Source organism: Abrus precatorius, unplaced genomic scaffold (genome assembly GCF_003935025.1).
Source record: "Abrus precatorius isolate BTA unplaced genomic scaffold, Abrus_2018 Scaffold3, whole genome shotgun sequence".
Taxonomy (NCBI): domain Eukaryota; kingdom Viridiplantae; phylum Streptophyta; class Magnoliopsida; order Fabales; family Fabaceae; genus Abrus; species Abrus precatorius.
Window position 1 is genome coordinate 30,172,700 of NW_020874373.1, and position 14,767 is coordinate 30,187,466.

The 14,767-nt window shown below is 23.7% G+C and overlaps 1 protein-coding gene across 1 annotated transcript; it reads right to left on the reverse strand.

Annotated features, from left to right (window-relative positions):
- Nucleotides 1-2,635: 2,635 nt before the first annotated feature.
- LOC113863215 (non-specific lipid-transfer protein 1-like) lies at nucleotides 2,636-3,936 on the reverse strand. Its single transcript, XM_027496710.1, has 2 exons — nucleotides 3,499-3,936; nucleotides 2,636-2,905 (listed from the first exon to the last, which is right to left on the reverse strand). Exons 1-2 carry the CDS (start codon nucleotides 3,840-3,842, stop codon nucleotides 2,893-2,895), a joined length of 357 nt encoding a protein of 118 aa, XP_027352511.1. The 5' UTR covers nucleotides 3,843-3,936; the 3' UTR covers nucleotides 2,636-2,892.
- Between the last annotated feature and the right edge of the window lie 10,831 nt (nucleotides 3,937-14,767).

Here is a 14,767-nt window from a genome sequence, read left to right on the forward strand (position 1 = left end):
GTATGAAAAATATGCAGGTCAAGATTGATTAGCGGGCCGGCCTAATGTTGAAAAAATAATAAAATGTGATGGTTACTATATGAATTAATTGAAATGCATTAATAGTTTATTAATTTTTCACATTGTCATTTAATTATAAAATACAATATAAGCGAGATTTTGTAACACTATAAAAACATGTTAAAAGTATATTTACTGTATTTTCTAGTTAGTTGATAATATATAAATTTTTATTCTGATAATGTATTAAAAGTAAACTATAAATAAAATTAGCTTGTTAAAAATAAAAATTATTATTTTCTAAAGCAATGCTTCTTTCTTATTATGACCATTTGTTCTTATTAATTGCATATAGGTTCTTATGTTATAGATTTAAATTCTTAATTATAAATAAAAGAACATCTCTAATTGTGTATTCTTTTTATTTGTAATACTAGGCATCACCCTCTTTTGTATTAATTTTTAATTTTATTTTAAAATAAAATACCTTCACACAGTTGCAAACTAGCTAAAAGTATTGTTTGATTCAGCAAAAAAAAAAAAAAAAAAAGGGTATTATTTGATCCCCGAAAAGCTGAAGCTGCAATCAGTGATTTAATCCATCATAGAACAGTGTAAAAGAAAAGTTATATATAAGAAAACAAATATAGAAACTATTTGTGATATATATAATTATATTTAGACTAGTGGGAGTGTGAGTTGAGGTGTCAAATTGACGAATGATGAATATTTCCGTATCAATCGAAAATATACAAATATTTTATTACAAAGGCCGAAGATTTTGACTCTGGCCGGCTCAATAATATTTATGAGCTACTCTCTTCACAAGTAATTGAATTATATTGAGTGCTTCTTACTTAAGGGAAATAATCGAATGCTGTTAACTAACATCATACTAAATTAAAGAAAAGTAAACTAATAGTACATATTTCAATTACTGTGAAGTTATTTTATTTTAATTAATAATTTTTAAGTTGAATTTTTAAATATACAGTTACATTAAATATTAAATAATTTAATAAGATAAAGAATTAAAATTTTAAGTAATTTGATTCTCAAACTTTTACCAAAATCAATGTATATATTAAGACTAAAAAAAATACACTTTTAAAAATATTTAGAGATCATCTGATTTTATATCTCAATTATTTTTTCGTTGAATGTAGGTCAGCTACACTCCAAAATATGATTATATTATCAGCCAAAACTTTCGAAACTATCGTTAATGTTTGTTACTTGTGTTACTATATATTCCCTCACACATACATATCTGATAAAATATAAATATATATATAAAAAGATCAAATATGTTTAGTCATATATAAATACTTTTTGTAATTATTATTGATGATGGACTTGGAAATGATAACAAATACGATACGTAATGAGTACTTGTAAAAAAATTTATTTGCAATGAATATAGGAATTATTCGCTTAACCATGAATATGAGTAAATATTCACAATCTTAAAATTATATGATATGGGTATAGTACTCATATCCGGTCATAATTTTTTTTTACATTAATTTTTGAACTTAATATTTTTAGCATATAAAGTCTTGTTTTATGTGATAGTAAAAGGCAAATAATACAAATATGCTTGTGCCATTTTTAATTAAAAAACTTTAATTTTGCAATTTTTTTATGTTGTAGCTCCTTTTGTGACGTAATTAACTTGAAATTAAATAAAGAAACTCTATTGTAAATTTTAATATGTTACTTTTAATTTTAAATAAAATTATAATTTATAATATTTGACCTTAATAAACCATTTTTATGCCCACGTAAGAGGGTAAACAAATATTTTATAATGGAAACCTAATTCAAATTTATTTAATTTTACCTCTGATATTTTATATAACCAAGATGGTACACGCAGCTCCATATGTTTAATTAACGTAAGATATTTTAGGACAGTAGTCGAATAGATTCTAATATAATATTAGATAATTAAATTTAATTTACTTTAAAAATTAACTCATAAAAAAACATTTATTTTGGGTCTCAGTGCATTTGGTTTGATGTTACATGGGCTACTTATTTGAATAAAAGGAAATGTTAGGAACATTTTTTACTATTTTTTACATATATTTTTTTAAATTTATTAAAAACTATAAAAATTTACCTGGATGTCTGACTTTTTTATTTTTAAATTTTTTTTATATTTTTATGATTTTTATTAAATTTTAATAATAATAATTAAAAATATATTAGAAGACATGTTAATAGCATTCATGTGGCGGCGATTCATTTGCATACTGCTACACGGATTGATTGTCCAATCCAGCTACTTGCTTTTTTTAGAACTAGCAGTAATTCATAGTATATAATTCGGTGCTGACACGTGTGTGGTTCATGGTTTCGCTTTATATTTTCCACTTATTTTCCTTTGTCAACAATCTTTAATTTGGCTATAAAAAAATACCCTTAACATAATTGATAGCATTGAGGAATTTCAGTTAATTAAAAAATTTTAGTTTTGTGCCAATAATTTATCACTAGCAATAATTTTGAATTAGCATGTATTATTTCTCTAGTTTGCTTATTACAATTTCATTCTCTTTATTGAAAAAAATTAAGTAGCATGCATGGTATTACTTTCTTTAAGCCAAAGGATTATGTTAGAGTAAAATAACATGACTTGGAAACATCGTGCCCAATCAAAAACTAGCATGGAAATTCTATAATGCGTCGTGATTGTTGCATGCAACAATCAGCTAAGATACATTTAATATCACACAAATTTAAAGACTATAAAGTTTTTGAAACATAATAATAATAATAATAATACAAGAATAGGCTCGCGTATAAGTGGAGCCGTTGTCACACGCAATCACTCTCTTTTATTCTTATAAATAATAGTTACAGTGCTGCCTTAGTATCATCACTCCTTCAGAACCTGATGCTGCAACATTACAGTAACCAACACATGAAGTTAGATATTATTACCAATATTCAAACCAAACAATTAGGTAAAAATGGAATAACTCACACTCTAGTTTGGGTTTATCCAAATCGATCAACTAGGTAACCAAACACAGGTACAATAGCAATCATTTTTCACCGAATATATGATAAATAATATAACAAAATAGGTAAACATGCATTATCAAAAAGTATCATTAGAATAATGCGACTCCATCGATCGGTACTAAATATTTATATAATGTATACCTATAGTTATTCTGTCACGTCTGAAGAAAAATAGTAAGAACAATTTGAATTAAAAAATGCTAATTGGTAATAAATTGTTTTCACCATATATATGAGAGTGAAATTTCTTTCTTCTCCATCAACTTTGCTCTTTTAAATAATTTCTTTCCCTCTTCATCCACATACACAAGTCCACTTATGAAAGTCATTCGTACCAAAATAACATTGCCATTTCAATCACCTAAAAATGTTGTAGATTTTTTAAAAAAATAAAAAATTATACATAGTATGATCGTATGATTAAGATTTATTCTATATAAGAGTTAGAGAGTAAGGAAAACGTACTCATCACAATTGGTAGAAGGACTGATGGCATAAGGGATGTTGACATGGCATTGAGCTGGGAGTGCCTGAGCGTAATTAGCATTGACGCCAAAGTTATTAACATTACTCTTAAGACAGTTGCACACGGTTTGGCGGTCAGAGGTTGTGGCGGCGTTGGCCTGAAGGGTTCTCACACCGTCACAGCACTCTTGCGAAGGGTTTCCACCTTGCGTCAAGTAAGATAGGCATGGCATTAAAGTCTGAACTACATCACTACACGTCATAGCTTCCACCATCATTATTGGTGCACCCACCACTGCCATGCACATAACAACCATGCATGCCATTTTGAGGACTCTAGCCATTGCAATTCTCAAAATTCAGAGAGAAATTTGGTACAATATATATGTAATGTGTGTGTTGCTTTGTTTGCTGCTTCTTGGTGAGTTCATGTGCTGAAGGGGTGTGTTTATATAGGGTGCTAGAGGGATTAGGGTAATGAATGGGAGCGTGTAATGATCTTATGAAGATTCATGGGGTTTTATGTTGGTGGTTGTGCTTTTTTCAATGCTCGTGTGTTTCTGTTATGTCTCGTTGTCTCATTGTTAACACTTGGCTGGATTTGTGTGGTGTGGTTGGATCAAATATTAACACCGAAATGATGGTTGTACTCCTTAGATCGTATTTAGAATTTATTTTTAACATTAATAATATTAAATAATATATTTTATACAATATTACGCATGTTAAAAAAATTATTATTTTATAAGTATGCAGTCTAATTAAATATTTATTTAATAAATTTTTATTAATTTTAAAGCGTGGCTTATTTACTTGTCTCGTGAATGCATAGTGCACCAGGGAAAATGGATGGAAGATGGATCCAACGACAAATTAATGTTGAGTGTAATAGCATTAAAGAAGCGTGGCACCGCACGTGTGACCGAAAAAGAAAGGCAAAATGTTGATCGGCATCATGAGGATGTATTGTATACTTTTGTTAAAGAATCGAAAGCAAGGTTGTGCTTTGTTATATCATTTATTGATTTTATGCAATTTGATGTCATTTTTTTAAAAATAATTATTTTTATTTTTTAATCAATTCGACCCAACAAGAAAATATCATGCATCGGACTAAATATTTCTTGGTATTCTATTTTAATGAACAGATATTTTAATCTGTATTTAAAGATACAAAGTTAGTAGTATTAGGGATTTGAAATTAACCTTTACTTTCACCGAAAAAAGAAATTAACCTTTAGTGATGCTAAAATTCACAAATACATAGAAATAAATTTGAAATTAAGTTCTTCATTAAGATTTTTGTTATTTTTAATTTAAATATTTTGTATAATTTTTATAAATTAATAAAATGTCGTGCTTTTATTAACTTTTTTATTAATTATTTGATAAAATTTTATAATAAAAATTTATTTTCAATATTTGAAAAATTATAAGATTAAATGTGAAAAATTAAAATTGGCAAAATCTCACATTTAAAATTTAAAGGAGCTAAATGTGAGTAATTAAAAAAAATAAAATTATATATTTAAAAATAAAAAATAAATATAAAAAATTAAAATTTAAAAATGAAAATATATATAAATTAAAAGTGCAACTAATTCTTTTTTTTCTTATAAATAAAAATTACGTATTTGTGTCAAACTTTTACATAGCCAGTATTTTAGTTATACTAATTTTTAATTTTTTTTAATAATGATATCTTCACTAAGTTATAAAGTACATGAATTGTTGATTTTGATGGTTAGTATTTAATCTATAAAAATTATGAATTTAATTACAACATTAAAATGAAAAGATTAGTCAACTAATCAATACGATAAAAAGAAAACGTGTTTTTTTTATGAGCATATTATTTGAATCATTTATTGATTATAAGTAGGATAATAATTAATGTTTTATTTTAGATAAAAATTTTAATAAATATTTATAAATGTAAAAATTATAATAATTAAATTTTTATAAATTAGAATTAATTTATATTTTTTAAAAATATCTTATTTAACTTTTATAAAATTTGAGATGAATAATTTTAATTTTGTTTATAAAATATTTTTGTTAAATTTATCTAAATTAAAACAAGTCTTAAAAGGAGGTGGAAAGAATTAGAGTATGTTTGATTTCTCTTTTAAAAAGATTTTTTATTTTTTAAATATAGTATAAATTTATATTATATTTAGAAAAAAAACAAAAAACTCTTTTTAAAAGAGAAATCAAACATACCCTAAACATCTCACAGTTTTAGTAGAGTTTGATCAAAATCACAGAGTCATTATCTAAAGTGTTAATCGAAAGGGTCAACATGATATATTATGTTATTGATATATCTCATGACAAAGCTTCCATGAATTTCGAATTCGTAGGAGATCCTGCACCAAATAATTTCGGTTCATAGTTGTTAGATGTTACATGTCAAACATGATTATTTATAGAAGACTGAGGTTAGCTTAAGTGTCAGAATCTAAGCAGAGGTATACATCAAGTGCCGTGTCCCATGAATTGCAAGGGCATGTGGTTGTTATTTAGTTTTGGATTCAAACTTGAATAAATTAGTATTTCTTATTAATTTGTGGAAGGCTTTATTTATTAGATAATTAATTCTTAAAAGTGTAACTATTTTTAATTTTATTTTTTATAAAAATTATTTAATTTTAACATCTATATTTAACAAAAAAAAATATGTGATTTTAATATATAAAAATTATATAGTTTTTATATATTTTTACAAATTAAAATTGAATTTTTTATAGATAATAAAACTAAAAATAGTAACATTTTTTAGAACTAATTGTTTAACTAGGCCTTTATTTAAATATTGTCATTAGTTTAAATTACCTGTTAGACATACACCTACTTTATACACAAGCACAATTGAGTAAAGTAATCAAGTATTTCACCGTTGAAGGTTCTACAATAACTTCTCTTTTCTTTTACTTTTCTTCATTAATTGATAAATTATTGGAGTAGCCTTCTACTATTTTAATTTTAGTTTCTAGATTTATCACCAATGGTTGATCTACCTAATCGATTGAATTAATCACCAAATTGTTTTTCAAAGTTTATTTCTCCATGCATATTACTCTGCAATTCAAAAACTTCCACAAATCAACAAATTGTTCAAGTTGCATAAGGGAATATAGAAAAGGCTAAATCAATACAAGGTTAGGAACTAATTTGGACTCTAATTTCAAAGTTTTCCAAAATTAAATAAGTACACATAAAAATCAATTTAGTTCCTAAATTCCAGAGGCTATGATAAAACAAATTATGCAAATTATTCAAACTCTCAAAGAGATAACAATGAGAGAAGTTTGAATGATGATTCCATACATATGGTTGCTAACACTTATTTTCAAATGGCATTTACCAATCCTCTATTTATTATAATGGCCGACATTACATGAAAAGCTCTAAACTTTCTGACATAGGATCTTGGATCAACAAAAGGAAACAATGGATCTTTAATATTTCTAACTTGTCAAGGGAGACAATTTCTTCAAATGTAATAATAATATTAATTAGGAAAACAGAATATCCTAATTCTATGTCTCTTTTCTTACCTCACAATTATGATGACCTTCTTCCTATTGGGCCGAAGCATCATTTTCTAACTTGGGTTTAGGCTGAAGAATTAGAACAGTCCTTAATTTCCAGCGATTCCTATGAAAGCCCATAACCCATCATTACATTACAAGAGGTAAAACCTCTCGTGATGAAAATTTTGCTCCCTATGTTGGATAACCTAATTATGTAACAGGATTCTCAATAACAAGACACAAGATTATAACATGTTTATTTCTTACTTGTCATAAAGATCAAGTAAGAAATCGCGTACCAGTTACGAGGAATTGATCTATGTTGAAGAGAATGAAAAAACTGAAAAACTGAAAGAGTGTGTATTACTTGATGGACAACAGTTACTCTATTTTTCATGGAGACCAGGGGTCTCTCTTTTCACATAAAATAAATTGCCTAACTCATTTCAGGATACAAAAAGTCTAATTAAATATTAATCAATGGATAATTTACTGTAATTAAATTAATAATTAATATATTTAAAATGATTGATTAATGCTAGTTAGAAATAAAAATAGGTCAAATTATTTTACAGAAATATATTATCTAACCTTTTTAAAGTTTAACTTGACTTAGTTTATTTAAGCAATATGTTTAATTAATTAAATAAGTTAAGTTTAAACTTAAAGTTTATTAAATATGGTAGAATGCTATATGTAAGACTCATAAAATTTATAATAATATATTATATTACATAATTTAAAATTTAAAATAAATTAAATTTTAAATTAAAAATTTTAATTTTTTTAGTGTTAAAGAGTATTAATATTATATATCCTCTAAAAGAGAGTATATTGCTTTCTAGAGTTTTTTTGCTATTGCTACTTAATCTGTCTTATATGTATAATATTAATTTTTATTTTTGTTTGTTTAATGTTTAATTATTTATTTATTTAAATAAAATATATTTTAAAAGTGATAAATAAAAATATGTAATTTAATTATAAATATTTGAAATACTGAATAATTTTTTATGACTTATTTATATATAAGTCATATAGTTTTTACAGAAATATACTTTTTTATAGTTTGATAATTTATTTATAAAAATTTTAATGGCTTATTAAAAGTCTCAATACAAAATAAATCAATAAAAGTGCTAATAAATTAAATTAAATTAAATTTAAACATTAAAATTATTAAATAAGTCAGCTGTGCATATTATTATATGCTGTAATTTTATGAAGAGTATCCCTTTATTTTCTGGAAAGCACATTTCTTATTTACTATTTGATAAATAATAATTCAATTTTTTTTAAAAAAATATGTATTTTTATTTCCCCTTCGTGTATAGTGTGACATCAAAAGAAAAATTTTGTGTACAATGGTAATGAATTTTAGCAATTCAGAAAATATTCCTTTTACTCCTTCCAAATGCTTAATTTCTATGATAGAAATATAATTTGTTTTCAATGAGAAAAAATGAAAGAAATTTGTTTATTATTCTAGGAAGTTACCAAACTAGTGATATGTTTTTGACAATGGAGTCAAATAAGTAAGTTAAGGGAAGAATGAGCACGACCCTTTTTTATTGTACAATTGATAAAGTCAGAAACAACCACAGATCAAACAAAGAGTTCTGCATCGCAACTTGTATTATTAAATTCAGTCAGATAATTGAGTCGATAAATATTTTGTTAATGGATATAATTAGTTCAAAGGAACATTACAATTATCGTATAATGCTTATATTTTCTTTTGTCGGTGACGAGAAAGAAAAGCAGCTTATGTTATTTGGGTTAGTTATTAAATCATAAGTTTAAATTTTATCCACATATTTAGGGTGATTCACGATTGAATTAGCAAGTTGAACCAAGGTGTATGATTAGGTATACCGTAATAAAAATTACTTTTTTAAAGACAGTTTTTCTATTTTTGCAAGATTAGTATTTTAGATTTTAATTTTTTTATTTAATTATATTTTATTTTAACAGTTTATATTTCTTTAATTAGTTTTAATTTAATCTTATTTGTTAATTGCGACTGTACGTCAAAACTTGTTTCGATTGACAAAAATATTGCATTTTTTAGAAGTGAAAAATCATCATAATTGATAATGAGATTAATAAACTTTAAAATGAAGATAAAAAGTAAGCAAGATAAAAAAAAATAAAAAAAATACGGGATTAAATTACTAATTTCATCTTCCTATTTTAAGTACAAAAAAGTTTTAGTTATCAATTTTTGTAATTCTTATTATTTATTTTGATGTGTAATGTCTTTTCTCATGGAACTATCAAGTTGGAGTTAAAAAAATATATGTATCGCGAGCAGTTTACAAATTTAAGATTCCAGTTTTAATATTATTTTTCTACATTTACATAAAAAAAATGTCACAATATTTATCATTTGGATTGATTTAGTATTTTTGTTTCTACTTGTAGATATTCTATATTCTTTCTCTTTTATATGATGATTGATTGATTGATGTGATAACACTATTTAATTCGTTTTTATCTTTTTGTGAATTCTTTTTTTAGCTGAAAGTGAGTTGGAAAGGATAGTGTAAAATATCGACCATTTTTCAACAAAATTAATTATGAGCAAAAATTTTCGACATTAGTCAAACATTCCTGCTATAAGAAAATTGGTTTCATTTGGTATGAGAGAACTTTTTTTAAGAGAAGAATGTCTTCCATTGAAACCTATTAAAATGGAAAATATGTAGTAGCTATTCCAATATATGTTTATACTTTTAAAAAATTAAAAAATATGTAAAATATGTTTAAATATGTAATGTATTTTAAATTATTAATTAAAATTTCTTTAAAATTATAAAAATATGTAAAATATATTAAAAAATGTATTACTAACTTTTTTATGAGTCTTATCACATACAAATCGCCACTCCGGGGAAATATGTAAAATATAAAAAATTGTTCATAATTTATTTAATCCGAACTTTATTCTTATCCCTGTTACAATTTGAAGATCGTAATTTGATTTTGATTGAAAGAATTGACCCTTTAACTTTGACAATTCTACTTTTTAATGAAATATCTCTCAATCAATGAATTACTTTTCTATAATCAATCAATACCTTAACTATGATGGGGATTTGGATCGGAAGAAAAGGAAATTTTATTCAGATATCTGTCATTCTCTAGCTACTATTTAAATTTGTACTATGTTTGGTATCAATTTGTTTGAAAATAAATACTCTTATAATAGAAAAAAAAATTATTTTTAAAATTCTTTGAAAAATTGTCAAAAGAATAATATTCTCGGGAGCTGGATTCTAAGCTATTCTGAAGTTAATATCCTTTTAAATTTTTTACAGCTCAGACCCTTATCCACATCAATTCTTTATAATAATTGTTTTTAGTAAATTACATTCTCCTTGTGAATTGTTTCAACATAACCTATATTTTCAATTTTAAGTTTCGTAAATATGATTATTATTTTTTCACATTTTTTATTTTAAAATTGTGTAATTTTAGCCTCTAAAAAGTATAAATAATAATTTGATCTATTTTAATTTTATTATTATTATTATTAACGGAACTAAAAATTATTTTAGAAAAGCAAATTCTCATAATATCCTTTCTATAAAAAGCCTTTTGCCTGGAAAAGGTAGACTCTAATATAAGTTCAATTTTAGACACTTAAAAAATTCAACTAGCATGAAAATTTGTACAACGATTAATTTTTCTAAAGAGAAGGTGCAAGTTAAAATTCTATTAGAATTATAATTTTCCTAATTATAGGATACAATATTTCTATTAGACTGGATTAGAATTCCAATCTCTCTAATTATAGGATACAATTTATATCTAAAAGAAATATTTGACTTTATGAAATCAATAGCCAATTTAGAGTCAAGTTCAACTCACATGCCTTCTAATTTAAGAATATTAACTAGTTTTAAATCCATTAAAAGAATCCAAAATTTAAAGGTTAAGAGCAAATAATGTATTTTAGTAAATCATATTTGCAATCTTTTTAATCTCTTTCTCCATCAACTTTGTCTACATGAAACTTAGATGAATAATAATAATAATAATAATAATAATAATAATAATAATAATAATAATAATAATAATAATAATAAAGAAAGAGTGAATTAGTATCTCTTAACACCACGCTTATCTCACTTAACATTTTATAAAATATAAAATTGATTAATTCAATTGTTAGTTTCAACGTTCTTATTAAGTAGATTAAATTTATAAAATTTTATAAAAAATAAAATTATTAATAAGTCTATATTTTGATATATTTTTATAGTTTATATGTATCGTGTGTGACTATTATTTTATTTGATTTTTACACTAATTTATACATTAATTGTGTAAATTAATATAAGTCACAATTTAGTTTTGGGTACATAGTGGGCCCAAATTAGTTGAAAAAGACAGTTTTGCAGCAATCAACACGATCATACCTTAACAAGCAATACAAGAATACTTTAATTCACATGCACAGCCATGCTTATGACCTTGCATGACTTTATTTACTTATGACTGTTATGAGAAGTTTAACTATCAAGAACTTTTAGGGTTTTCGAACCTATTAAAGAGACCTCAACAAGAGCCACTTGGGAGGCCTTCATTGTCTCTTTTATCTCATCATTTCCACATCTTTTTTACATTCTTAGTCTTGATAGTGGTCAATCATTAACGACTATTAGAGCTTTTAGAGCGTATATTAGGATCAAAAGCTTTTTTCATCTCTTTTCCATTGGAAACTCCTCTAATTTGTATTTACTCTTCAAGTTTTATAAATTTATTTATTATTGTTTTAGTATTCTTTCATTTTATGTCTTGCTAAATCCATAGCTAGAATTATGGTAGATTTTTTGCATTACTTTATGAAATCTTTTTTATTAATAATGATTTCAAGTTTCCTTTTTTTTATTGATGTTTACCTTATTGTGCTATATTTGTTTATTTAGAATTGATAACTTCTACACATATCATAATTAATTATATCATAGTCGACTCTACCACATATAGTTAATAAATCTGTAGGTAAAACGAGACATAAAATTAGGTAGACCAAATTTAATTTTTCTCTTTCAATCGTTATTAGATTAACAACTCATAGACTCTTTATGCTTTCTCTTCATTATACTTTGTATGACCATTGAGTGTTAATAGATTTATTATGATTGATTGATAATTATAAGGAAACTGAAGTTATAATTAATTTAAAAAAAAATAAATAAAGAATTTAAAAGTGAAACCACACATCTTGCATTTTTCTCAATTATTTTATTATTAAAGAATGAGTTATTTTAATTTTTTTTAATTAATTTTATATTTAAATCCTTATTTTATTTAATTTCACATCCTTTAAATTTAAATAATTAAATTAAGAAATTTATAGTAGTTAAAAATAATTTTTATAGTACAATATTTTAAAATATTATTTTAAATTTTTTTTATTACTTTTTGACGTGTATATTTATCTATAAACAAGATATTAACATCGTACTTCATTATATTAGTTTATTTTAATATATAATATATTTTTAGAATATAAATAAATATCAAATTTTAGATAATATATCCACAAATATCTAAATTATATTAAATTTAATACACATAAATATAAAAATAATATAAAATTATTCAATAATTATATCAATCAATCTTATATTCTATAAAAATTTATTAAGTAAAACTTATTATTTTTATTTTTTATAAAATTATATATTCAATTGACTTAATAAATTTTTTTAAAATAATGATTAAAATTATGAATTTTATATTTTATAAAAAGATTATTAACTAATATAATATTTAAGTTTAACATCTACTAGCAATATATTATAATATATATATATATATATATTTTTTTTTTTTCTTATATCTTGTTTTTAGTTATATCATAGTACTTATTGTATTTACTATTTTCCCTTTTTTTTTCTTCTTATTTCACCTGGAGTATCTTTATTTCAAGAAGTGTGTGTCAACCAGATATTTTCCTTTGGCAATATTTTCCAGCAAAGGCCAAGCACGTGTGGAGAACCTCAATCTTTGACATGCGTGACCAAATGGAGTCAACTCATCAGCTTGCATGGACTTTAAGGGAGTTGAATATATTGTAAAAGTATTAACTTATAAGACATTTAATTTTTTTTATTTGACTTAATCTACTAATTATATGGGTCGAACTACAGTGAAATAGGTCAATTCAGATATTTTAATTTTAATCATTATCTTATTACTAATATTATTTATTTATCTAATGATTTTAAAATATTAAGATATTTATGTAAATTGAAATAATCTATTATGATTTTTTTAATCTCCATTTCAGTATTTGTATTTATATTTTTTTAATTTTTTTCAAAAATTATATATATTTTATTCTTTAAGAAAACTGATGTGCCAACTTAATTATCAAATTAATAGATCGAGTTGAATTAGTATTTTTTTTACAGCGCTAACCAGAGACAGTGATATCTGTAGATTCTATAATCAGTTTTATTAAGTAATTAATTTTAATCATGATTGATGCCATAATCAATGGAATACATTTGCTACAATTATCCTTGGGATCGTGTGGTGCTGTTTACGTAGAATTTAGCAATTCAGTGCGCAAAGATTTTCTTTTCCCTACCATCGTACCATAGTTTCTTTTATTTGCAATTCTTTAATAGGATTTCATGTCTCATTAGACGTTAAAGAAAGATAACCATTCTTCTTAGGTATTAATTCAATTAAAACGACAGATACACTAAAAATAAAAATCGAGTTTGACAATTAAACCATTTATATCAAATTACTTTTGAGATTATTCGTATCTTAATCATTGTGTCTAATTTTATTTTATCTTTTTTTGCCGAACATTGCTATCCGTACCAATCAGCGATTCCCAAGTTATCAGTCAAAGTACGAAATACAACTGTTAATTATTAGTAAATATTTATTTTAATTTTTAAAATTATAAGTGTTGATTAATTTAACTTTTAATTTTATAAAAAAATATTTTAATTTTCAGTACCTTTAAATTATTTATTTTTTACTTTAATTATATTATCATTTTATATAACATAAAATAAATGTCATTTTATAAAATGAAAATTTGAAAGTATTTTTTTTCTAAAATTATGAACTAAAAGTATTTATAATTTAAAGAACTAGAATAAGTATTTTTTTTCATTCATTATTTGTTTTGCGAATTTGAAGATTTCAACAACATTATTTTAAAACTCTTTATTATTATATATTTTATATGACGGGTATTTTTCTTTAGGGTAATACATTAACTTTTTCAGAGATGTTTAAAGTATACTGTACTCCACTGGTTTTATAAATTATGTTCTCTTTGAAGAGAAATAATATCCTAAAATCCAGTTTACCTTAACATAATTGAAATTCTTACAAAGGTAAGTAATTATACTGTACTCTCTACTGAATTTTTAAGAACATTTTTTAAAACTTTCAATATTATCTAAAAACTTTTGACGCATGATTATTAGTTTTAAGTTTTAAAATGAGGTTTTATAGACCCACTTCACAATCCAAAAACTAAGAAGAAATAAAAAATGACAAATTAAATTATATATAAAAAAAAAACTAAAACCATACATAAACTAAAGTACTAAAATTAAAAGTATATATATTTTTTAAATTATATAACAAAATAGTTTCTTACCGTAATATAACTAAATTACTAGTTTCTTTATTATACATGAATTGAAGTTAGCATCCCTTACCTTAATATATCATATTATATTCTGAAG